Source organism: Danio rerio, chromosome 23 (assembly GCF_049306965.1).
Source record: "Danio rerio strain Tuebingen ecotype United States chromosome 23, GRCz12tu, whole genome shotgun sequence".
Classification (NCBI taxonomy): Eukaryota; Metazoa; Chordata; class Actinopteri; order Cypriniformes; family Danionidae; genus Danio; species Danio rerio.
This window is the reverse complement of record NC_133198.1, coordinates 47,822,097-47,849,949: the sequence shown is the minus strand read 5'-3', so window position 1 is coordinate 47,849,949 and position 27,853 is coordinate 47,822,097. Positions and strand designations below refer to the sequence as shown.

General features: G+C 39.0%; 1 protein-coding gene across 6 annotated transcripts; it reads right to left on the bottom strand.

Moving 5' to 3' along the window:
• Window positions 1-457: 457 nt before the first annotated feature.
• g3bp2b (G3BP stress granule assembly factor 2b) lies at window positions 458-26,777 on the bottom strand. 6 transcript variants are annotated; one of them, NM_213374.2, is given in 13 exon segments: window positions 458-1,272; window positions 3,398-3,516; window positions 4,016-4,144; window positions 4,368-4,418; window positions 7,763-7,856; window positions 7,966-8,067; window positions 10,144-10,369; window positions 10,677-10,788; window positions 13,443-13,530; window positions 17,001-17,174; window positions 20,926-21,007; window positions 25,177-25,315; window positions 26,562-26,777. In NM_213374.2, coding segments are annotated over 12 exon segments (1,506 nt in total). In that variant the 5' UTR covers window positions 25,272-25,315; window positions 26,562-26,777; the 3' UTR covers window positions 458-1,038.
• Between the last annotated feature and the right edge of the window lie 1,076 nt (window positions 26,778-27,853).

The following is a 27,853-nucleotide window of genomic DNA, read 5'->3' as shown; positions in this document are numbered from 1 at the left end:
TCCCGTGGGCCAGTCTGAACACCTACCGGTGACCTACTCACACCTGCAGCTTCTCCATGATGGACGTCCAGCGCCTAGACTGCAGCTCTGCACAGAACATTTAGCCAGAGGAACATTAATAAACATTTCTCTCTAGGTTTTTTCGCCTTCACTTTGGTCAATCGGTGACGTTTGTTCCTCCTCTGTCACCCCTGGCTAGCTTGGTTTAGGACTTGTGGAGCTGCACATCGATGGATTTACTTTTCAGTAATTGGACTTCTGAACAGAACCTCAACTCTGAAAACTGGACTGACAGTTTCAATTGACTAAAATCTTCTATGTGAAGCTGCTTTGACAGTCTACATTGTGAAAGTGCTACAGAAATGATTGAATATAAATCTCATTTGCATATTAATATGAAAACATAGCTAGCAAAATTGCACTAGCTCCAAATAAACAATCAAATTCAACGCTGCTGTTGCAGATTTCAGTAGTTTATTGAAAGTCGAAAAACACATTCAAAACAAAAACCTGCTGAAGCCGAATGAAGTCCAGTCTGAAGCAAACACGTGGGGAAAAGCTTCAGAACGCCGTGCGTAAAGACCGTCCCAAAAAACAAAACAAAAACAGCCATGCAAAGAAAAACAGAGAATCATGGACTCCGTCAGATTGAACCAGACCTGAAATACTGCCGATCCACACAGACAGACGGACAGACAGACAGAAAGGGCGAGAATCGAGTTAAGGCACCACCACTGTTTTATTTACGAGGAAAATAAATAAAGTGTACACGGAGCACTGATTTACGAAGCGCTGATGTTCGTCCGTTATAAAATGTGAGAGATCCGTTCCATGAGGAAACCCCTTCGTGACATTCCACTTGTGTTTTATAGGATAAAAAAAAAAAAAAAAAGCTCACGGCGAGATCATGACGGGAATAATACAAAGCTGAGTTTCTGTTGAGTCTTTGATGGCCAGTCACAGTCCGAAAGCCAGAGAGAGAGAGACGTGGAGAGAAAACGACAACAAAGACTGAATAGAGAAAGGTGTGTTCTGCGATTAGCGTGTGCGCGGGCCGGTGAAGCGGCTCTCTCCGCTCTGACCTCGTCCTGCTCCCATCCCTCCTCTGGAGGCCGGCGGCCCACGGGAGTCTCGCTCACGCCCCATGCCGTTACCCATTATGCCTCTGGGCCCGCGGCGGGCGTCTGGCGGCCCTCTGGTCTCACGCTCACGGACCGCTCTGGTCTTCTTCTCCTCCACATTCAGACGCACTTCACCTCGAAACATGATGGGCTGCGGGACACAGGAGAACAGAGACTATGTTGAAGTACAGGTGAAATCAAATCTAACCATATTGATTATGTTAGCTCACGTTGCTATTTCTGTGCTTAATTCATCTGTGCATCTGGTAGATTACACATTTCAGTAATGTAATCTGACTACTGTTGGACTACATTTGGATTACTTTTATTCTCCCCTTATTTGATCTTTTACATTACGCAGTTTGGTAATGGAATCTGACTGCTTCTGGATTACATTAGGTTTACCAAAATATGTAATCTAACTGATCAAATAAGGGTTGGCACAAAAGTAATCCAAATGCAATCCAGAAGTAGTCTGATTCCTTTACCAAAATGCGTAATCCAAGACATCAATTAAGGGGAGCACAAAAGTAATCTAAATGTAATGCAAAAGTAGTCAGATTACATTACTTCTGTGCCAGACCTTATTTGATTTATTGGATTACACATTTTGGTAATGTAATTGGGCTACTTTTATATTACATTTGTGCTCCATCTTATTTGCTCTCTTACATTACGCATTTTGGTAAAGGAATCTGACTACATTTGGATTACGTTATGATTACTTTTGTGCTAACCGTTATTTGATCTCTTAGATTACACACATTGGTAAAGTAATCGGACTACTTATGGATTACATTTAGATTATATTTGTGCCAACCCTTATTTGATCGGATTACACATTTTGGTAATGTAATTCGACTACACTTGGATTACATTGTGCTAACCCTTATTTGCTTGGTTAGATTGCACATTTATGTAATGTAATTGACTACTTTTGGATAGCATTTAGATTACATTGTGCTAACCTTTAATTGATCTCTTAGATGACACATTTTAGTACTGTAATCTGACCTCTGAATTACATTTAGATTACTTTTTTGCTAACCCTTATTAGATCTCTTATATTACACACTTTTATAATGTAATCTGACTACATTTGGATTACATTTAGATTACTTTTTTGCTAACCCTTATTTGATCTCTTATATTACACACTTTTATAATGTAATCTGACTACATTTGGATTACATTTAGATTACTTTTGTGCTAACCCTTATTTGATCTCTTATATTACACACTTTTATAATGTAATCTGACTACATTTGGATTACATTTAGATTACTTTTGTGCTAACCCTTATTTGATCTCTTATATTACACACTTTTATAATGTAATCTGACTACATTTGGATTACATTTAGATTACTTTTTTGCTAACCCTTATTTGATCTCTTATATTACACACTTTTATAATGTAATCTGACTACATTTGGATTACATTTAGGTTACTTTTTTGCTAACCTTATTTGATCATTTAGATTACACACGTTGGTAATACAATCTGACTACTTCTGGATTACATTTAGATTATTATTTGATCGGATTACACATTTTGCTAATGTAATCTGACTACTTTTTGGATTACATTTAGATTACTTTTGCGCTAACCCTTATTTGATTGATTAGATTACACATTTATGGTAATGTACTTCGACTTCGTCTGGATTACATTTAGATTACTTTTGTGCTAACCCTTATTTGATCTCTTAAATTACACAGATTGGTAATGTAATCTGACTACTTCTGGATTACATTTAGATTATATTTGTGCCAACCCTTATTTGATCGGATTGCACATTTTGGTAATGTAATTCGACTACACTTGGATTACATTGTGCTAACCCTTATTTGCTTGGTTAGATTGCACATTCATGTAATGTAATTGACTACTTTTGGATAACATTTAGATTACTTTTGTGCTAACCCTTATTTGGTCTCTTAAATTACACACATTGGTAATGTAATCTGACTACTACTGGATTACATTTAGATTACTTTTATGCTAACCCTTACTTGATCGGTTAGATTACCGATTTTGGTAATGTAATCTGACTCCTTTTGGATTACATTTTGATTACTTTTGTGCCAATCCCTGTTTTATTTCTTAGATTACAAATTTTAGTAATGTAATCTGAATACTTTTGGATTAGATTTAGATAGTCATTCTTTATCATAGATCAAGGCTCAACGTGTTTTTAAAGTGCAATGATGGACAATTAATCTGCTTTTCCTGTAATAGTTTATCTGAATATTCAGAAAATCACAGTCACAAACCTTTGCTCCCAGAATCCTCTGCACCGGATCTGAATCATCAAACACTACAAATCCAAAGTTGGGCAGTTTTCCTCCGACGCCTTTGGTGTTGATTCTCATCTCCACCACATTTCCAAACGCTGAATGAAACAAAGCATCACACACACAATACACCATATAAAAGCTTTCTTTGCACTACAACTGATGATCAACAGTAAAAATGGCAAATGTTACCTCTTCCTAGCAGCCAAAACCAGCAACAATCAAGACTGCATGATTATGTGCTGTCATGACTTTACAATTTAAAAATGTGATTATAATGAAAGTCAATGGGGCAAAAACAGCCCCCAGCAAAACCAAAGGGGAGTAAATTTGCCCAGAGTGTTTTTTTTTTTTACTTTTCAAAGCAGTTTGCCAAAATATGCATTAAAATAAGATTTGTTCCCCAAAAATCATGCCATTTCCTGAAACATAGAGAAAGCTTTGGCCAAATTAAGACTCAAAACGACCCCAGAGTGGATGAAAATGACCCAAGAGCACACAAGGGTTAAACTTAATTATTATAATATTAACGGGACACTGCAGAACCTGTAATATCGATGCTGAAATGTTGTGCAGTCAAAGCTCAAAGATTCTTACTCATGAAGAAGTCCTTCAGTTCACCCTCGTCGATGTCATGAGGAAGATTTCCAACAAACAGCTGATGACTGTCGGGATAACGAAAAGACCTGCGGCCCTCCGTATCACCTGCATCACCGTCACCACGACCTGCACATACACGCAATGAATGAGAAACACTGATGTCAATCGCACAGGGGGAAACTCCATTTGTTTTGTATCTCAAGATTTTTTATTTTGTTTTCTTTCAATACATGAGAGGGTATGACAAAAACAAACTACAGGTATATGCTGGCCTATTACACAAAACCAAACTATAAGAAAGAGGGAGAGAGAAAATAAATAAATAAAATAATAATTAAAGGAAACTCGCCTTTAAAGCTGATGTACGGCTTCCCACCTGAAGCCTCCGAACCACCGCCATCTGACAAACATGAGAGGAATTAATAACTGTACTGTTTTTTTTTTTTTATCTTACATCCAAGGCACTTGAAAAATGGTGGAAACATCTTTAAAAAGCCTTTATTGACATGGCTATGTTTAAAAAAAGTAAAATAATAATTTTACACCAGAAAATAAATAAGCTGCGTCCCAAATGGCACACTATACACTATGCACTCATGCACTATGTACTTATGCACTTACACACTCAACAGGATAGTATATGTATGAAGTGGCGTCCCAAATGGCACACTTTTTTTACTAAGCGGAAATTCAAACCGTTTCCCTGATGATGTTTGACGGTTGCCAAATCAGTGAAATAAACGACCAAATTATTGAATAATACCTGCCGTGAGTATAACCGCATTCACCATCGGGAGGCGCTATAATAATCCCTCTTGTAGGATAATTTTGCTTTCATCATCCAAAACATAAATTTATACAACATGTGTGCCTGATAGCTCCGACCCTACCGCTACGTGAGCAAACCTGCGGTCGTTGAGTGCGTGAAGTGTCCATCATTACACACTTCATTTTAGCGGCTGAATGAGTGCATCATCCGGGTAATTAAAGTGCACTTATTATTTTTAGAGTTTTCAATGTGAACGCACTACTTACACTATTTACACTACAAATGGCGTAGAATAGTGCATAAGTATGCGATTTAGGACGCAGCTACAGATTCTGTGCGGACCTTCTAATATCAGACCCGCTCTTTTTTACGACAACCCTACCATTTGACATGTGAAATTTCATTTAATTATAGCAACAAATATGTTGAAGCACAAGTACGACCTCGAATATGTGCACGGCCCGGGCTCAAACATTGACGTCGTCTCGGTGAACAGACACACAGCCAAGAACAAAATCTGCCGTGTCCTGTTGTTGTTTTACGAGCCCGTCTAAAAGTGCGAGCGGTATTCGCTTTCATCCGGGAGCTCGCGAACGCGTCTATATTTGATTTAACGAACTTCTTGAGCTGATGATCATAATGTGATTATTGAAGTGTCTCCGTCATCTGATACATTCAGGAAAAAAAAAGGACAAGCGCGAGAGTGAAGCGGGAGTGAAACACGGAAAAAAAGCCGTCAAAACACAGGAGCAAAATTGTTTTAGCAACCTGAATCATGAACAAACGGCCATGTTTATCTTCGTCTTTTGGATTATTATGAACTGGGAATGACAAAATGACTCTCTAACAGAGTTTGCATGTGCTGCTGAAGATTACAGACACAGATGAGAGGTTTGCGCTGACTGTGGGCTATATTGCGTGTGTTTTTGAACTCAAATAAGTACTAAATGTTTGCTGTGTATAAATTATCTGTAATGAATAATATATCGGAGACTGTAAGGGGCTGTATGTGTTCATATATGTTGCATTTATGTATTTATTTTATATAATTACAGACGTTAAAGTAGGTTATTTCGCACTGTCAATGATCTGCAGTTATAATCAAATCATGTTCATAGAAAGGTCAGTAATAAACATTTATACACAAGTATTTATGTGTGTAAAGCATCTGTTTTGTGAGAAGTGCTGCTCATTATGATATGTGAATGACCCGTACAGCTTTACTGTAGACATTTATTCGAGCGAGCATGACGTCGACTTAAATTTTAGGTTGTATACCACACCCACCAAAAGGGTACCCTTTGTGGTGTAAACGCAAGACTGATAAAGGTGACCCGTACCGACCCGAACTGTACCGTACTGCACCAGTCAGTGGAAACGAGGCATTAGAGCAGTGGTCACCAAACTTCTTCCTGGAGGGCCGGTGTCCTGCAGATTTTACCTCCAACCCTAATCAAACACAACTGAACAAGCTAATCAAGCTCTTACTTGGTATAGTTAAAACATCCAGGCAGGTGTGTAGAGGCAAGTTGGAACTAAACCCTGCAGGGACACCGGCCCTCCAGGACCAGGATTGGTGACCCCTGCATTAGAGCCTCAGTGTCATGTGTAGTGAGGTGCTCTCATAAGAGAGCATGAAACCTTTTAAATTAAAACAACATTTAGAAACCAAACATGTTTCATTAACAGTTCAGTTTAGTTCATGGTACCTGAACCTTTCCTTACCCTTACTACTGTTAACAGTATTTGTCGTTTTTACTTTGTAATATTTTTATAATTCGATATATTTTGTTAAATGACAGCAATAAAATATTGTTTATTTGTAAGTCTTTGCGATTTTCTTAAAATTATTCTGTCACTACTTGCGTTTGCTTACAAATAAATACAAATTAATTACAATTCCTAAAATTGTATTATTCACGGCTTGATGACCATGTAAAAATGTGGGTCCCATGGCCAAACCAGTTAAGAACCACTGAATTAGTTTAAATGGGGCAAAAGAAAACCCATCCAAATAAAAGTATTTCATTTTATTAGACTAAACTTCATAACACTTACTACATGTTCTGAACCGTGTTTTCCACTTAATTATAACCCCAACATTACATGTGCGTGTGTGTGTGTATACATATATATATATGAGCAATATCACACGAGTAGCAGTGCGATATGGCTGTATATTGGCACTGGTGGGAGGCACTGCTATGAGTGTGATATTGCGTTTATACAACAGTTTGACGGCATAATTGTGTATATAAAAACAAAATCAAACACAGAGACTCTCAAAAACCCTTCTGTATGAGGAACTACTTTCTTCCGGATTCAAATCATATGCTCACAGTTAAACAATTCAGCGGGCATCTTTTAAACTTGAGATCTGTTGTGTCGGCTTTTTGTTGGCTGTATGTGGGCGGAGTAATACACAAAGGGTAAAGAGGCTGTAGGAGTTCTGATATTGCAGAATATCGCACGGCTATCAGCCAATCAGATTTGAGAACCAGACAGAACTGTTGTATAAATTTTAAAAAATGAAAAATTATATATATATATATATATATATATATATATATATATATATTCCAATATGAATATAACTTTATATAACTGATGACTTGAATAGCCTAAAGATTTCAGTCATTTAGATAGAATAAAAGACCTGATTATCCCAGTCTATGCAGTGCGTTTACATAGATTATAATTAATTACAAGCATATATAAAACAATAGAGCACAGATAAAAGAGAAACAGATGGTGCTTTATGGTTTTCTGGAGAGTCTAACAGTATTCAAGTACAGAAATTGTACAATCAAGTGTAAAACGACAGGGTCATAATTGCATAAGTTATTTAAAGATAATAATATTTAATAATGGCTATAATCTTTAATAAATAATCTAATCCTGTGATGTGACTAATAAAGTGCTCATTGCGTAATCGATGCTGTATCGTGCAGCTCTAGTGTGTGCGTGTGTTTTACCAGCTCTGGCTCCTCGTGGAGTAAACCCTGGTCTCTCTCTCCTCTGATCTCGGGACAGTGATGACGGACCGTCCTGTTTGAGCTCCACCCGTGGCTGACAGACAGAGAGACAGAAAACTTCAGCATTACACAGCGAATCTTGAGAGTTTTAGATTAAATATGAATTATTTTGGGGGTGAACAAGAGCAGAGTCTGAGCTTTACCTGAACACTGGAGGCTTTGACCACATGAGGAGAGATTCCAGAGGCGGGAAGAGCTCCAGCCGGAGGGAGATTCTTACTGGTCACCAGAGCCCATGAGAACGCCTGTAGATGATGTCAGTGTTAACACAGTGGTTTGCATAATTTGCATAAAACACTCTCCTCAAGTGTGTCAACAGAAATCTGACAATGCATTATACAGTGCTCAGCATAAAGGAGGTCAGCATTAATATTTTCTCCAGGAGGCACCACAATAATATATTCAAGCATATACGTTACATTAGTCATTATTAAAGCCAGAACTTTAATAGAGCCAAACTAATATGTTGGGGGAACGTTTTTAAAAATCAATTTAATATACAGGAAAAATCAAGAGAAACATAAAAATTTAGAACAAATATTGTAGTTATTGTAATTTTTTGTTGCAATAACTTGTTTGAATTTAAATTAGGGCTTACAAAATTAGTGCGTAAACACACGCGATTAATTTGAAATATTATATAGGCAATAATTTAAAATATATATAGGCAAATAGCGCAGTTGCAGTTTTTTCTTTCCTGTTGTGGCCGACGTGCGTTTAAGGAATGGCGCGTGCATAGAGGCGACCTAGCGGGCGCCTTGGGCAGCAGAATAGTGAGCGAACCCCCTGGTCTTCACTCGCATCAGCTACACAGACTCTCTCTCTCTCACAGTCCTTGCTTTCATCGTCAAAAAGGTCACTTTCTTTTTCACTTTTGGGTTGAGGGCGGCGTGATTGCCGTTTGCCTAGAGCAAAGGTGTCGAACTCAGTTCCAAAAAGGCCCCAGCTCTGCACAGTTTAGTTCCAACCCTAATTAAACACACCTGATCAAACTAATTGAGTCCTTCAGGCTTGTTTGAAACCTACAGGTGAGTGTGTTGGAGCAGGGTTGGAACTAAACTGTGCAGGGCTTCGGCCCTCCAGGAATTGAGCTTGACACCCCTGGCCTAGAGCACCAGTTCAGCTTGCTCCGGCCCTGCGTGTGTTTGACGTGCAAAGAAATTTGGATAAGACCAAGGACGCGCTTTTAGAAGGAAAGTTTCAGTATAAAACAATTAATGTGGCATCACCAGGCTATCCAGCGTTTCCTCCAGAGTTTCATGCAATTTGGGGTGCTTCATTTTTAAACTTCAAACTTTAATAGTTCAGCAGTTCACTCTCATTCAGCAGATTTTCATTCAGGATGTTTTAATGGAATTTGACTTGTCATGGCGAAAGGAAAGAAAAACCTTCACATTTCGGGACTTACATGATCCTTTAAAGTAATCAAAAATCGATACTTACATGGTCGACTCTTAATCAGTATTATTTTAATCATAAAAGCAGAGTATTGGTGTCCATCTAAATGTACTCAGTAAAAGTGGCAGATGAAGTCACAAGCTGTCAAAGACAGCCCTATTCTCTGCCCTATTCTCTAAGCTGCGTCCATGAGCCTTCACATTTCATAAGTTTCATGTTGCTGTGTCAGAATCCTTGCTTGTAAAATACAGCCATACTTAAGAGCGCGTAATTCAAGCAACGCCATCGTACGTGTTAACGAATCTCACCGGGTCGGCTGTAGTGCGCACGTTATGAGTATGTGCGTGTAGTCCACTTAGAATCCAACATGGAAATAATTTTTGTTTGATATTGGCTTTGATTGTTTTGAAATTCAAGTGGCATTTAATGCCTGTCCTTTTATTTCTGTAATAAATACGCCGTTTCATGATTAATCATGATTAATTACAAAAAAAGTGTGAATACAATAATTTTTCAAATCATTTGACAGCCCTAATTCAAATGCATTATCTTTCTATCGCTAAAATTGTTCAGTGACCAAACTCTTAATGAATATAAACCGTTTTGTTTAAATGCAACAAAATATAAAACCTACATTCATTGAAAAATGGATAAAAATATGCATTTTCCTAAGGACTCATCTTTGGAAAATGCATATTTTTATCCATTTTTCAGAGAATATTGGTTATATAATTTGGTGCATTTAAACAAAACGATGATTACTTCAGCAAATAAGATTGTAATGTAATGACTTGTTGTACTCCGCTACAATTACAGATTTCACTGCACTCTTGAGTTTACCAAGTTAGACGACTTCTGCTGCAGAGAACACAAATGTGAAAAGCATTCAGTGTGCAGCCCTAATCAATAAAATGAGGTGGTACCTTGGGTGGTTCTGGAGTCTGAGGGGGCGGAGTCAGGGCAAGGCCAGGGGTGGAGCCTCTCTCCTCCTCTGGCAGTTTCTCCTCTTCCTCAGGCTCTGCTTCTGCCACCTGTAACTCCGCCTCAGTGCTAAGTTCTGCCTCTGGCTCCTGACTGGCCAGCGCCTCAGGCTCCACCTCTGGCTCCACTTCTGGGACCGCCTCCTCCTGCTGTTCCTCCACTCCATTACTGAGAAAGATGAAGCGGAGCATTGAGCTAGCTATCTATCAATCAATCAATCGAGCAGCTGGTTAACATGACATATCAGGAGCAGCACAACTTATCGATAACAGCTTTCATATTTCACTATTAAAAATTATTGGTTTCCTGTTATAATCCTAATCAGATTAAGTTATTTACATGAACTTTTTTTCAATCCAGTTGAACTGACTTTATGATTACAAACAGATTAGTTGGTTCCACATACACAGCCATGGGGAGCTTTGAATAATGACTTAGGAGGTGTGTGTGTGTGTGTGTGTGTGTGTGTTGGTACCTGACGGGTGGCGGCGGCTCATAGTAGGTGGTGCTGCTGGGCCGGTCCTGTGCTGGTTCAGGAGAAGCATGAGTCTCCACTGGTTCCTCCTCCACCTCCTCTTCTTCAGACTCTGCTCACACACACTTAAACACTTCAGCGACACGTTATAGATGCAAGACAAACACAATCAGGTAAACAAAACACTCTCAATGAGGTGAATAAACTGATACATTGGAACACGTCATATTCACTACTGCTACTATTGAAAGTACACACTGAAAATTCCCTACAGGTGTCAGAACTAGCAGAGGAAATCACTTATCAACATGGACATTTGTATCAACGCTAGGGCTGCACAATATTAGGCAGGGTTCTTACACCTTTTACAACTTCAAATTCCAGCACATTTCCAGCACTTTTAAGGTGCATTTTTATGCTTTTCCAGCACCTAATAACCACGGTTAATTCTGTTTATATATGCTGTATGTACTTTTTTCACATTTAAATCCATTGTGCTATTTTAAAAAACACAATATGACATTTCAACTTAAATCGTTAAGTACTTCGGAGCATAGATTTATTGGGATAGTTCACCCAAAAAGGTTAAAACTAAATAAAATTAAAAAAAAAAAAAAGTTCAGTTATTGGATGGATGTTTTTAAGTTTGGTCTCTTTCTACCTAAAGTTGATATCTCAAAATATTTGCTTACAGTCAGATTTTGTTTGGGTATAGTACCAAACTTTCATGACCAGTTGTTATTTTTCTTTTACAGTCATTGGATTGGCGTTTCAGGTGCAAAGATGCATTCTGGGTGAATGTCTCCTAAATACATATGAAGCTAATAGTGCTAAGACAATCTGAATTTGAATTGTGTTAATTTGAATTCTTGAAAACTTAAAACTTTATTTTTTACATACCCAATATCTGCAGTCTTTAAATTCAAAACCAAAAAATGTTTTTTAAAAATATGTCTATAAAAATCTGACTTAAAAAATTAAGTTGTCTTAAATTTCAGATGTTAAGAAATACAAATTCAAAACATTTCTAATAGGACATAATCAGTATTGTTAACTTACAGTTGTTAATAATTCAATTGAACACAATTCAAATTCAGATTTTTTGGCTTATTATTAGCTCCATAAATACGCACATGCGATGAACATTTTGCAATGAAAAATGATCGCACGACAACAATTTATGCACTCGCACATATGCTCCCGAATATATTCACATAGATAACATCACGTGCATATGCAACCAAAACAGTCACAATTTCAAGCACTGATAATATAAATTCAAGCACTTTGTTCAAAATCCAAGCACTTTTCTAACCTTGAAAACAATATTTAAAATCAAGCATTTTCCAGGATTTCCAGCACCCGTAAGAACCTTGACTAGGGAAGCTGTATCGATTAACTGGTAAACTATTCACCACACTTTCATTTGTCACATTTAATTAATCGTAAAGGCTTCAACACAGAACAAAACTGCTGCAACTAAAAGTTAAGGCAACTAGTTTAAAAGTTCTAAGCTTGTACATAGCTAATACCCACGCACACTGGATTAACTATGGCTATTAACTAAGGGCCGTTCACATGTGTTGTCTTGTTGGCTATGTGCACGAGCTTTTCAGGCACACCCAGTTGAAAACATCTCAACTTCAGAATGCTGCGAACGCAAAGCAAGTCACGTGACAAGAACGGACCAATCAGCTTCATTCTTTGTATGGACTTCACATTTATATTTCTAAAAAATGAAAATAACAAACAATTTTGTAATCTAATTGATTAAAAGCTTCTTTCAGACAGAGGTTCAGCAGCCTTTGACTACATTTATTCTCTTTTGAAAGGGAAACACTTACATTAACATGATTAAATATTTACAGTAGATTAAAATTAGACAAATACAATTTTCTTTATTCTTATTTTTAATTATTAATTCATTTATTTTTCAGTGTAAAATTATTAATTTTGTCTAACAGTCAAAAACTTTGTACACCTATTTTTAAGTCCAAAGAGAAATGGACTACTGTTTGTTTTATATTATTATCTCGTGCTGCAGTATTTGGTTACTGAGCTGCAATAAATAACACTTTAAAATACATGTGATTTACCAGATTAGTAGTGTTTTGAAATTAAGGAATGCATAATAACCGTGATAATTCCTTAGACTATAATCGTACAACCAAAATCTACAATGCTTGCATCGCTACATGATACTGGGAAATTATGCATCATTGTTGAATTATTATTCTTTATTTCCAGACACAAGATCCATTAGCAATACATTACCAACCAGACAATGCATGTTTAAAATTGTTTAAGAAAATAAATAGTACTGCAATGAAGATATTTCTTATAGAAAATGATTATCAGATCAAATTAAATTAATATCAGGCAAAAAAAAAAGTCAAGATGCAAATATTTAGACTTTAAGACATAATGAATTACTGACAACTTCTGCACATACTCTGACTGGCTGTTTTTTAAATTTTTTTATTGGCTATCATTTACCTTCTTGACTACAAGGTCCCATCCGATTGCTCATATTTTGATAAAATGCATGCAACACAAATGCATAGCACACACACACAATAAAATATCAGACATCTCTGTGAATACTGCACACTATATTAAATGCAGTATTGCATTTTCTATATACTGTGCAGCCCTAATGTAGTCATTTTACAGCATAAACCCAGCATTTAACTCAGCATTGCAAATACTGTATGAAATCAGGAAGATCAATCACTGCAAATGAGACCAATCACTTGGACGTTTTACCTCCCAGTTCTGCTTCGGAGTCTCCGAACACCTCCTCCTCATAGCGGAAGATGTCATTGTGCACATAGAACTTGTTGACAGCAGATCCCTGAACACACACACAATGAAGAGTGTCGAAAAATTTGAACATTCATAAACGATGGTAATGTTTCTATTCACATTGGAATCTTGCACATAAACTATCATCATTAATAGAGGAGTTTTTATAAAATGCACAAAATCTGATGCAAACACATTTAGTTAATAGAGTCTGCGCCTGTGCTTCATCAGACAGTGTGATGTGATGTAGTTTTTGACAGACACTGATCAGATACAAACATGTTTTAGGAACATTAATGTTGGTTTGCAGCTTTACATCTTCATCAGTCCATCATCACATTGCTTCAGTATTATTATCATTATTCTATTAATCCCTCCAGAATGGTCTTGAGCATCAGTCTGCGCTCCCAAAGAGCGTCTCACGCCTCCAAAAACCACTGCGTTAGGTCTTCTGAGGCACAACTCATTTATTACAGAAAAAAAAAATATCACAGTGGAGAATCCCAACGCATTAAACTCCACTTCTCTGACTGATATCTGCTCCAGTTTATCAGGAAGTGATGATTTTGTTCTCTTTTGTTTCTCATTGGATGGAATTTTCACAAAAGTGAACTGCAATATTACAGTTTAGCAGTGCCAATAAGCCAGGGGTCACCAAACTTGCTCCTGGAGGGCCGGTGTCCTGCAGATTTTAGCTCCAACCTTAAAGGGCCATGAAACCCCCTCGTTTCAGCAGGATGTTTTCACACCTCTACTTTGGAAAAAGTCAGAAAAGTGGGCGTGTCCAGCTCGGTTTAGGGGGGAGTGTCGGAGGAAGAAAAGAGGCTGGGTGTGGGAGTGTCTTTTTGGCCGCGCTGAATTTCAGAGTCAAAACACACACACACAGGGGAGAAAGTATAGTGTTTAACCTACATGGACATCTGTAGTCGAATTATTTGCCTAATTATTAAATGGTGCACTTTAACTGCAGTTTGGCTCTTTCATTCAGGGAATTCATTCATGCCCCTCGCGACAAACGTGATATTTGATTCGAGGAGCTGCTGTAAGCGTGTATTTTTCATGCAATGTTTGATACCGCACGGCGAATGAGAGAAAAAAACCTCTGCATTTCCCGGAAACTTAGATGCACACGGCAGGTAGTGTCAGAAAGCCGCGTGTGTTATTCCGGTCACAAAATCCAACATGAGGTTATAGTTTGGTTGTAGTGCTAACTTGTTTACACTCGGTGCAATAGTTTGTTTGATACGAATAAAATACGAACTGAATTAACAAAGAGCACTCACTTACCAAATCTGAAGAGACAAGACAATCCACAGCAACTAAAGCCGCGTCTTTATTAAGAGGAGACTACAAGCGAATCCGGATCTCAGCGTTTGCAGATGAGAACAGCTCTCAGGTAAACAATAATCCTCCTTAGACACGTAAGTTATTGTTGTGGAGCGTCGCGTACACTGTTAATCCACACGTGACTCCAGCTGAACTCTCACAGAGAGAAAATGAAAACAAAACTTCACTGCAGCAAACTATAAAAGCAACTCTTCACGCTTGTTTTGCCAACACAACGTGGCGTCTCTGTCGTCTAAACACTGTGACAGTAATGAATATTAATGAAGTTGCACAATAGAGCGCGCTGATTGGTTTGAACCAAGCTTTACTCATGCATTAATGCATCACACTGTAAGACGTAATAAGACACACTCTGGCTCAGACGTCCAGTCTGCACGCTGGAATACACGCTATTATCTCATGACCGTGACGCAGCTTCAAAAATTAGTTTCAAACAGGAAGTATGAATTTGCTTGAAATAACGCAAAAACAACCAATTTACACTTTTTAGTGAGATATAGGTGTCCTAATAGTGTTTTTAGCAGTGTGGGACACATATACGACTGTCAACAGCTCAAAACATGTGTTCTGGTGTTTCGTGACCCTGAACAAGCTAATCAAGGGCTGCGTCCAAAACCGCCTACTACTGAGTAGGTGCTGCATTTATCAATGTCAATTTTATTTATATGGCACTATTATACACAACCAAAGGTTGCCCAATGTGCTGAACAATACAAATCACAAAGAACAAGTATAAAATTATAGCTAAAACAAATAAATCTCACTGATAAAATGCCAAATAAAAGAGGTAAGTTTTCAACCTAGATCTAAAAACAGGCAGAGATGATATATACCTAATGCAGAGGGGCAGAGCATTCCACAAGATGGGACCAGCTACTGCGAAAACCCGATCACCCCTGCATTTAAGCTTCGACTTTGGGATGTATAATAGTCTCCGGTTTGATGACTGAAGAGACCGAACAGGCTGATGTTCAGTCAACAGGTCTGACAGGTAGGAAGGAGCCAGGCCATTTAGTGATTTAAAAACAAGGAGAAGAATTTTAAGTGACACACACAGGCAACCAGTGCAGAGAGCGCAAAACTGGTGTGATGTGGTCATGTTTTTTGGAGCTGGTTAAAAGCCTTGCAGCAGCATTTTGAACTAATCTGTAGGCGGATAGAGTTGTCTGACTCATCCCAAAATATAGCGCATTACAGTGGTCCAATCTAGAAGTAATGGAAGCATGAGTTATTTTTTCTAAATAAAATAGGTTTGACTGTTTTTAAAAGTCGAAGCTGAAAAAAGCAGGAATTGACCACTGCGTTAATCTGTTTATCAAATCACAAGCCATCATCAAAGACAACACCCTGAATTTTTACCCAAGGCTTTACAGAAAAACCCAATTCACCAATATTTACTGGTGGTGTCCTATAATAATTTGACGAGCTGAACACAATTGTTTCAGTTTTGCTCTCATTAAAATCTATAAAGTTTAAAGATAACCAGGCTTTCACATCTGACAGGCAAGACATGAGTCTCCAGTCCACTTGTCATCCGCATAACAATGGAAAGGCAGATCATCTTTTCTAAAAATAGATCCCAGGGGAAGCATATACAAGGAAAAAAGAATAGGGGCTAAAATAGATCCCTGGGGAACACCACATGACAAAAAGGCAGAGGCAGAGGAAGAATGTTCACCATTTGAATTTAAACGTACTACTCGGCCGTAAGAAAAGTACGCTCTATACAGTATGAATGTGAAAAGTATGAATGGAATTCGGACGTACTACATCCGACATTGTCATGGTCACGTGACCTACCTGCGTCAGTTGCGTCCTTTCACTTGCATTCATGAATTCTCTCGCGGGGCATCATGGGATAGCACAGCTTGCATTGAATGCGCACTTCAGAATGTCGCCGAAAGTAGTAAGTCATCCTGGTACTTCTCGCATACAGATTTTAGAATTCTATGAACTCGGACATGCTACTCGCTCGCATACTGATTTTAGCGTACTACATAGTATGGAAGTAAGGTCTTACTAGGTATACTTGAAACACTCAGAGAGGTGTGTTGAGGCAAGTTGGAGCTAAACCCTGTAGGCACACCGGCCCTCCTGGACCGAGATTGGTGACCCCTGCAATAAACGCTCACAGCAAAGTAAACACACACACACACACACACACACACTGACCTCGGGTGCGAGCACAAAGGTCTGCATGAACCTTCTCATGGGCCGCCCGCTGTTGGACAGCTCCCCCATCACCTGCACCACCACTCCGTCTCCAAGAGTGGCGTGAGCATCAACATGACGGATCTTAGTGTGACACTCGCTGAACTGCAGTGACATCACCTTCTTGTGGATCTCCTGCACACACACACACACACACACACAGTAATGAGGGTCTTGTGTAGATTCAGCACAGTCTTTGAAAATATTTAGCATTGTAACCAACAGTAGGCCTACATATAATATTATTACTATTGCATTTAACAATGCCTTTGAGAAATAACAATAATAGGTTGTTTTCAAGTATCGTCACTGATGAGGTGCGAAATTCAGATGAAGGGCGGGAAGTGATCTTTCTGCATAGGAATCGCCATCAGAACATCAAAATGTTTCTGTTTTGTGTTGTTTATAATTGTTTAAATCAGGCAAAATAAGAAATGCAGAACAGCTTTTATAGACTTGTAAATGTCTTTCACATAAAGAGGGGAAAGTTAAAGAAGCTGGCTGAAAAACGGAAAAGGCGGTGTGTCATCAACATCTATTCAACACATCCATGTGTACAAGCTTATTCCAAAGCGATAATTCATTTGACAGCACCAATAAAAATTATATACAGGCCAAGCTATGTGTGTAAATATGTTAATGTGTTATTTAAAAATCAGATACAAACAACACCACACTTACACAAAATCTAAGAGAATATAAATAACGTACCCTGCCGTAATCGCTGCACAGAAATCTCCATCTTGTTTTGCAATAATCCAAGGCTGCGTCCGAAACCGCCTACTACTCAGTAGGTACTGCATTTGAATTTAAACGTACTACTCGGCCGTAAGAAAAGTACGTTCTATACAGTATGAATGTAAAAAGTATGAAGGGAATTCGGACGCATTACATCCGACATTTTGTCATGGTCACGTGACCTACCTGTGTCAGTTGAGTCGCCTCACTTCCATTCATGAATTCTCTCACGGGGCATTATGGGACAGCGCAGCGTGCATGGGATGCGCACTTCAGAATCTCGCCGGAAGTAGTAAGTCATCCGGGTACTTCTCGCATACTGATTTTCGAATTCGGACATACTACTCGGCTCGCATACTGATTTTGGCGTACTATATAGTATGGAATTATGCGGTTTCGGACGCAGCCCAAGTCTTTACTGGCGTTTCGGCAGAATGAACAAATGTAAGGTGAACAGAGACGAGCAGCAGCGGTAAATGTATGTTGTTAGTAAGATCATCGACAGAACAAAAAGAGAAATTCAACCCTTGCGACAAAAGTAGACGGTTATAATTGTGGAGCACTTATTATATACACTTATTATAAATAAATAATAATGTGGACTATGCGTTCACACTTTTGTACACTTGCATCTGTTATAGTACATAGTAAAATGTATCAGAGATGCTCTTCTGCAGAGCTCGGTTGTAACGAGTGCTTATTTGAGTTACTGTTGCCTTTCTATCTGCTGGAACCAGTCTGGCCATTCTCCTCTGGCATCAACAAGGCATTTGCGCCCACAGAACTGCCGCTCACTGGATATTTCCTCTTTGTCGGAGCATTCTCTGTAAACCCAAGAGATGGTTGTGCGTGAAAATCCCAGTAGATCAGCAGTTTCTGAACTACTCAGAGCAGCCCGTCTGGCAACAACAACCATGCCACGTACAGTCACTTAAATTCTCTTTCTTTCTCATTCTGATGCTCGCTTTGACCATGTCTACATGCCTAAATGCGCTGAGCTGCTGCCATGTGATTGGCTGATTAGAAATTTGTGTTAACAAGCAGTTGGACAGGTGTACCTAATAAGGCCGGTGAGTGTATGATCTGTAATAATAATTCCTGTATAGCAGTCTCACAACATACTTTCACATTCGTCTCTTGATGACAGAAAAATACCCTGTCAGTAAAGTCTAGTGGCTTGGGAATGAGCTTTTTTACAGTGTCTGCTATAACGTTAATGCTCCTTTCCTGAAGATAAAAATGCTAATATAATAACAACAACTTTAAGCCCTTGCCTTCCACAAGCTGTTTCGAGAGCTAAGGTAAATATCTGAATTGGGATTGGATTAATGCATCCTTAGCAGCTAAAAACCCAAAGTGCAATATAGCTGCTGTGGATTGATTCACAGCCAATTTTGAGCTTTGAAGGCTCACTCATCTGCAATGAAGATTTTAAAACCTGATGTGTCCATCAGAAGATGTAAACACTCAGGGGCGCCTGCAGGATTTTATTCCAGGGTACACACAAGTCCAGCACCACCCCGCCAGTCATGTCAAGAAACACTGATGCTTGCTGTCAAAGGCTGCATTATTCAAGAACATTCTTTATGACATAACTTATTTCCTTTTTAATTGTAATATTTTGCTGAAATCTAAATGTAATAAAAGCACATCAGCAACATGGAAAAATCAGACGCTCAAGACGTAATCTTTAAAATTATGACATATTAAAAAAATTTGCAAATATATGACAGAAAATTGTGATAAAATACAATTAGTGAAGCATTAATTAAATCCTTACTTTCCGCTGACTGAAAATCATCCACCCACATAGTTGAGTAATGGACGGGCTCAAACAAAAATACAATTTGTAGCCTATATTTTTCTTAGAAAAAATGTTTTTTTAAAATCAACTTCGTATATTGTTTGTCTCTTTGTTCAAATATTTGTCTTGGTCAGTTATCTTCTAGATAAAATAGAAGAACCAGTAACATTTGAAGTGAAGTGCTTCAAAACCCTCAATATGCTTTAACAATGCCAAACCACGAACTGAACTGTCCAATAAAATAATAATCTAGGCTAAATTAAATTAAATAAATGAAATGTTCAGTTTCAGAGGGGCCTAAATTAAACGGTTTTCACATGTTGCGCCGGTCAATAACAATTTAATTAATTTAATCAAATAATGTGAAAAAGCAGGACAGATGTTTACAAATTCGCGTATTCGCAACAGCACTGAACATTTACCTCGGTGGAACAAACTCGGTTATAAGTGTAAGACACTTCAGAAACTCGTGAGAATGGAGATGTCTGCTTATTTATGCCAGTCTGTCAGATAAAAATAGTTTAAAACACCATGGCTGTTTCTCAATATGCGTTCTTCAGCGGTCTTGCGTCCTCGTGTTCTCGTGCAACGTCATCATCAGCTGCCTAAGTTCAGTTCCAATACTCAAGACCGCAAGTACGGAGGACGCGTGAAACTTCCCGGATGTGTTCTTGATAGAGGACGCACCGATGCAGACTTGAGCACCGAACTCGCTCTGGAAGTCCCAGAAGTCATTGCGACTGGAGGTGGGAAGCGCTGCATTTTATTTAGATTTAGATTTAAGTTCAGAGATATCACTTATTTACCTCAGGAGTTTCCCTAAATGAAACGGTGAAAGTAAACATTTAAATGAATATCTTAATAAAGGAATAAACACATTAAGGGTGTTTGTTTGCTGAAAATCGTATTAAAATTTGTTTTATTTATATTGTGCAGAGTATATTTATAATGTTTTTATGCAAAGTATATATTTTGAAAAGGGGGACATAAATAAATCGTTGTATGAAGGCTGTAATGTTTAAATAATTTCCATTAAAACACGTGAAGGTCATGTGACAATACCTATCTGAATGGTGATTTTTAGGTGCGGAAAATCCACCAGTAAAACTAAAGCCAAAAGATTTCTTTACCCACCTCCCACCATGCAAGTACATACACACTTTAAAACACACACACCTTTATTTGTTGTCATTCTTTCTTGCTTTATCAATATATCGTAGTGTATACTGTTTAATAATCAATTTAAATCATGTAATAAAAAAATTAAAAAGCGGCATTAATTCCCGCCCTCTCATGGTAGGTACGCACAGCCGAACACATGTAGGCGCCACTGTAAACACTCACCGCCTGACCGTACACGGCCTCCTCCGGCTTGCCATTGCTGTCCAGACCTCCGTGAACATATGAGGAGTTCCTGCCGTAAAATCTGCACAACACAAACACACAACATGAGTTCAGTCTGAGAGGATCACAGCAGATTCACTGCACTGCTCTCTGGAGGAATTAGAGTTGTCTTATACAGTTTTATATACAGCAGGTGCGGAAGGTATTCAGATCCCCTTAACCTTTTCACTTTTTGCTATATTGCAGCCATTAGCTAAAATCATTTAAGTTAATTTTTTTCCCTCATTAACGTACACACAGCAAAAGGTATAGCAGAGGATCCACAAATACAGGTGTGAAAAACTTGTTGGACCTTTCCCAAAATGACTCATGGCTGTATTATGGCACTGACTGGCACAGTACGGGTCACCTTTATCAGGCTTGCCTCTCCACTGCTAAAAGGGTACCAATAGTACTTTTTTGGTGGGCGTGGTGTATGACAAAGTTACAGCAGACGTCATTCTTCTGTCACAGTAAAGCTGTACAGGTCGTTTACATCTCATACGAGAAGCACTTCTCACAAAACAGATGCTTTTTACACATAAATACTTGTGTATAAACGTTCATTACTGACCTTTCTATCAACATGATTTTATTACGACTTCAGGTCAATGATAGTGTGAAATAGCCTACTGTTACGTCTGTTATTATATACAATAAATATATAAATGCAACATATGAACACATACAGCTCCTTACAGTCTCCGATATGTTACCAACTACAGAAAAACTACACACAGCAGACATTTAGTCCTTATTTAGGTTCATAAACAACACGAAACAGAGCCCACAGTCAGTGCAAACCTCTCATTTGTGTCTGTAATCTTCAGCAGCACATGTAGCCTCTGTTAGAGAGTAATTCTGTCACTCGAGTTCTCAATAGTCTAGAAGGTGATGATAACAGTTAAACATTGCAATTTGATCATCTTTCGCCTGGCGATTTCCAAAAATCTACTTATTATTATTAGACCATAAGAATTACCATATTTTATCCATAACCAACTGAAGAGAAAAAAAACAGTCGTTTATAGTTACTATAGTAGCTTATTTACTTGTTCTATTGGATTGCGACCCCTGGGGTAAATACATTATATTAAAGACACAGCAATAGCGTCAGATGCAGCAGATTGATTTTATAACACCAGGTTAAACTTTCTGGCCCATTTACAGCACTGAAATACATAAAAAAAAATAAACGAAGAACAGACTTGGGTCTATTTGTGTGTGTGTGTGCGCCATTGCATGCAATTTTTATGTATTTATAACCACCTCAGGGGATATTGGGGGTCGCGAGTCACTGGTATTGTTATTTTAGGGGTCACGTGCTGAAAAGTTAGGGAACCCCTGTCTTAAAGGATCAGGAGCTGTCAGAAGCTATTCAATAATCACACGCACGTTATTATCATCAAGAAGTTCGTAATTTCAAATATAGACGCGTAGACGATCAATCACGAGAAAGCGAAACCACTTGCAATTTAGACGACCTTGTACACAACTACGGGGCACAGGGTAGATTCTGCTGTTCTTTCTGGCTTTGTGGCTGTTCATCAAGACGACGCCAAAGTTTTTTGGAGCTCGGGTCGACCATGGCTCATTATTATATGTATACATTTTTACGGTGTAATGTCTCGGCTGTGTTTTTAAAAATTGCGGTTCTTTTGTATTCATTCTCCTGGCTTGTTACACAAGCAAGTGACGCATCTCTGTGAACCAATAGCATTCAGTTGCATGTCTTGCTTCGCCTTTTGGTATGATGTTGTTGTGCTAGGTTGTCTTCCAAAAGGGTACCCAAAAAGTGTTACGGTATAGTTCACTTTTATGCCGAGTTCAGACTGCATGATTTTAGCCCCGATTTTGACTCGCCGATAGGATTTAAGAAAATGGCAGACAAATGCCTGAAATCACAGGCAAATCGGTGCTCGTGCACGTGAGTGACAGTCACACAGTGTGAACTATTAAAGACGCGTCTGAGAGAATCACTGAGTCACCGATGCCTGTGAGATATTTGGCGTGCTGAATATCTAGAGCTGTCAGAGATTCAATTCATGCCGTGTGAAATGTGTTTTGACTGAAATTAACATCAGCCATCGCCTACAGCCAATGAGAGAGCAGCTTTCACTAGTGTGTGTACCTGCAGGCCAACGGGAGGCTCGGGGAGAAGTTAAAAGCGCTCATTTCCAGTTTATTTGGACCCAAGGAATGGAGGAAAAACTAGTGGAGGTTATAAAGGTTAAGTTGGTTTTATATTTGCACATTCGGACTTTCCCCTTAATAATATAATTTCATAAAAGCATTATTTGCAAACTCTAAATAGCAAAATCATATTAGCAGCTAATGACTTACAAAGTACAACATTGTTCAGTCAAATAAACAGAGTTAATGTTGTTTTCAAGTCATATTTGCATGCTTAATCCGATCGAATATTCAAAGTAACATGGTAAACAATTTACAGACTTCTAAATGAATGAATGTGCGAATATAAAACCAACTTTACCTCTATGTGGAGGTTTGACAGGAGCACCCGAGTCTGTTTGACATTTCATACAGAAAGTTAAAAAAAGAAAGTTAAAGAAAAATTGCTAATTCCCTTCAAACCCAGGTGAGCAAATCTGTACATTTTCTACCCCATTAAAGGCTTCTTACTCGTTATGTAGTTAATAAAAAAAAGATATCCGACGTGTTTTTGGCTGCGAGACATGGTTTGGAGGAAGTAGTTGGTGAGTCTTCCTATAGCAAAGTCATGCAATGTGAAAGCCCCTGTCGCCGATCCATCTTGCAGTGTAAACAAAGCAGCGACTAAACGCTAGCCCAGATAGTCCAGCAGTGTGAAAACATCTGTGACACGACTACTTTGAAAATCCTGCAGTCTGATCTCGGCATTAGGTTCATTTTGACAGTGGAAACGGCCATAAACGCGTACCGAACCGTACCACTTAGTGGAAACGGGTCATTAGATCAAAATGGTGCTTCTACTTAATACTAAGCAAAGAGTCTGAATACTGAGGACCATGTGATATTTCAGTTTTTCTTTTTCTTTTTTAAATCTGGAAAAATGTCAACAATTCAGTGTTTTTTCTATTAATATGGGGTGCTGTGTGAACAGAGGAACAAAATGAACTTAAATTATTATATTTAATTATTTAATCACATAATAATGAATATATTTCACCCCAATTTCTGTTTAACAGAGAGAAGAGATTCAACACTTTTCTAATCATAATAGTTTTAATAACTCATTTCTGATAACTGATTTATTTTCTCTTTGTCATGATGACAGTAAATAATATCTGACTTGATATTCTTCAAGACAATTCTGTACAGCTAAAGCCTGGTTTATACTTCTGCGTCAAGTGACCGGCGTGACCCACGGCGCATGCAACGCGTGTGGCCGTGCATTTATACTTCTGCGCGCTGTCTGTGTGGGTCTGCATTAACACTTCCGAAACGCTAGTAGGCAGTGAGGTGTAAATGTTCCTCTGTGTTGAGTCTCTTCGCTGCTGTATTGCTTTTCCTGAACACTTCCGGGATGTACAAGTGGCTCAAACTCGCTCATTTTGAGGCAGGAACCGGCGGACGTGCAACAACTTAACACAAAACAAAACTTTCCATCCGGAGCTCCTTCACGGGACTCCACACTTGTAAACAATCGCTCCATCAGGCTCGCACCATTCGCGCGGCTCTCGGTCCCGCCCAGACTCGTCAGCGCTACCAAGCCGACCAATCACAGAGCTTGCGCTATGCGTCGTTGTGACGTGTAGTTACATTTTTTTGAGAGGTGCACGTCAGCGACGCCGACGACCACTACGAAGGGCTATGCGTCAGCGCCGTAGCATACACCGGCGTTTGACGCAGAAGTATAAATCAGCCTACAAAATCAGATTTAAAGGCTTGACTAGGTTAATAAAGTTAGGGTAATTAGGCAAATCATTGTATAACAGTGGTTTGTTCTGGTTGCTTAAGGTAGCTACAAATATTGACCTTAAAATGAGTTTAAAACAATTAAAACTGATTTTATTCTAGCCGAAATAAAACCAATAAGACTTTCTCCAGAAGAACAAATATTATAGGAAATATTGTGGAAAAATTCCTGAATCTGTTCAACATCATTTGGGAAATATTAGAAAATGTAAAAGCAATTCACAGGAGGGCGAATAATTCTGAACTCAACTGAATATGTAGCATGTTTGCATAATACATGAGCAGTGAACTTACCTGTGCAGGTAATCAGGTGCTTTATTTAGAAGTGTGTAGTACTGCCGCACAAACTCGCGTCCTACGAGCAGGGGGCTCGGCTTCTCCATCACCATCTCTCTCTCTCACACACACACACACACACACACGCACACTCACACTTCAACACAAACACGGGCAGAAGAAACACAGCAGATCATGAGAACCTCAACCATAATGAGAATACAACTGATATAGACAGACCGACAAATAGGCAGACAGGGGCAAACATACAAGCAGTCAGGTGGACAGACAGACAAGCGGACACGGGCAAAAAAGGCAGGCTGGCAAACAAACAGACAGGCAGGAAAACAGGCAGGCGAGCAGACAGACAAACAAAAAGATAGGCAAACAGAAACACAGGCAAGCAGACATACCGACAGGCAAATAGACAGGCAGGCAAGCAAACAGACAAAGAAAAAGACAGGCAGACAGACAGACAGGCAAACAGATGGAGAAAGGCAAACAGAAACACAGGCAAGCAGACCGGCAGGTAAACAGACAGAGAAAGGCAAACAGACATACAGACAGGCAAACAGGCGGAAAGGCAAACAGACGGACAGGGAAACGGGCAGGAAGGCAGACAAAAAGAAAGGCAAACAGATACACAGGCAAGTAAACATACAGACAAAACGACAGGTGGATAAACAGGCAAACAAACAGACCGACAGAGAAAGGCAAACAGACAGGCAGGCAGACAAACAAAAAGACAGGCAGACGGACAGGCAAACAGATACACAGGCAAGCAAACAGACAGACAAGTACACAGACAAAAAGACAGGTGGATGGACAGACAAACAAACAGACCGACAGAGAAAGAAAGGCAAAGAGATAGATACAAGCGGACATAAACACAGGCAAGCAGACAGACAAATACACAGACAAAAAGAAAGGAAGACAGACAGGCAAACAGATACACAGGCAGACAGACAAGAGGTAAAGCAGACAGAAAGATGGACAGACAAACAGAGACGGACAGACAAACAGAGACAGGCAGGCAAACAGAGACAATCAAATATACCAAAACAGAAAAAAACGGAGACACATAACGTTACACATACAAAACGTATCGAGACAGACGAAGAAACAACAACATATGTAAACAGATATATTAACAGACAGACAGACAAACAAACAGATAGAGACATACTGACAAACACAGACATACAGAGAGACAGACAAACAACGATAGATAGATAGACAAACAAACAAAAAAACAAAAACAGATAGACAGGCAAATAGATAAGCGGACAGACAAACAGATAGATAAACAGACATTATTGTAGATGGACGTGCACGTGCGCGCATCAGATAGACAATAGCGCTCGCGCGTGCTTTAGCCTGATGCTAACCGCGGAGAAGCTGACCTGCTGTGACGGAGCTGCTAACCGCCGCGCTGCCGCTCTCTCCGCACGCTTCTCCGCACACACCGGGGCGAGGGACGACTGACCGACTCCTGCTTTACCTGTTGTAAACGTCCGACACCCGCCGAACCGAAATGCACAAATAGACGCCGACGTGCGCGCGTCCACCGCTCTCAGCTCGCTCACGCGCGCGCGCACACACACGCCCGTGACGCAGAAGAACGCGACTTCCCGCCGCGGGCACGTTAAAAACGCGTCATTCACGCGCGACGGAGAATTTATTTAGTTTTTTTTTTTATTAACATTTCTCTTATTTAACGGTTGAATTTATGATTTGCTGTTAAATTACAAACTATTACAGTGAATAAGAACATGTCACGATGCATTTATAATAATAACGTTAATCACAAATGTAATACATCACTAATAAACCGAAAATAAATAAACAAATACTGAATTGAGGGGTGGGATACCTTATCTAAACATGCCTCAGTTTACAGATGATTCAAGATTGGTTTAGATCAGGGGCGCCCAAACATTTTCTTATGAAGGGCCAAAATCCCAACCTGATTGAGGCTAGTGGGCCGAAGGTAAATATAGCTAGTAGCCATGGCTAATTTACCAATTTATTTAACATTGTTTAGCAATGACTAGAAAATATTGTGTTATATTAACTAATACAGTATTGTTTGACAAAAATAATGAACATTACAGTAAAATATACAGTTTATAACAGCACTTTTGCCTTGATTTGCCTGCTGATGTCTTCTGCATAGTCCTCTATTTGTCAAGTGACACAGTATTTACATTTTTAAATAAAATAACAACACTTAATTGAAACATTTAACTTCAGTTTGCTCTAAATATAATGAATACAAAGCAATAAAACAAACAAAAATTTATGTCAAATTAGAAATGACGATCTATGTGGTAAAGGCATTCGCCCCAACCCTCTCCAACATTCTCACTCTCCTCTCTGATGAGACGGCGGGCCGAATCAAAGGTTACAATTGACCCTATTGGGCATCTCTGGTTTAGATGCTGTAAACTTACACTCGTGAATAGAATGTTTTCCAAGCAATCACAGGATTTTAATAGCATTACTTTAACAGACTTGGGTTACAAATGAGAGACAGGACCACTTCTTTTGTAAAATCAGTGAGGTTATTAAAGCATGTAAAAATTAAAATAAGAAAGTATTTTTATTTGGCGACGCAGTGGTGCAATAGGTAGTGTTGTCGCCTCACAGCAAGAAGGTTGCTGGTTCGAGCCTCGGCTGGGTCAGTTGGCGTTTC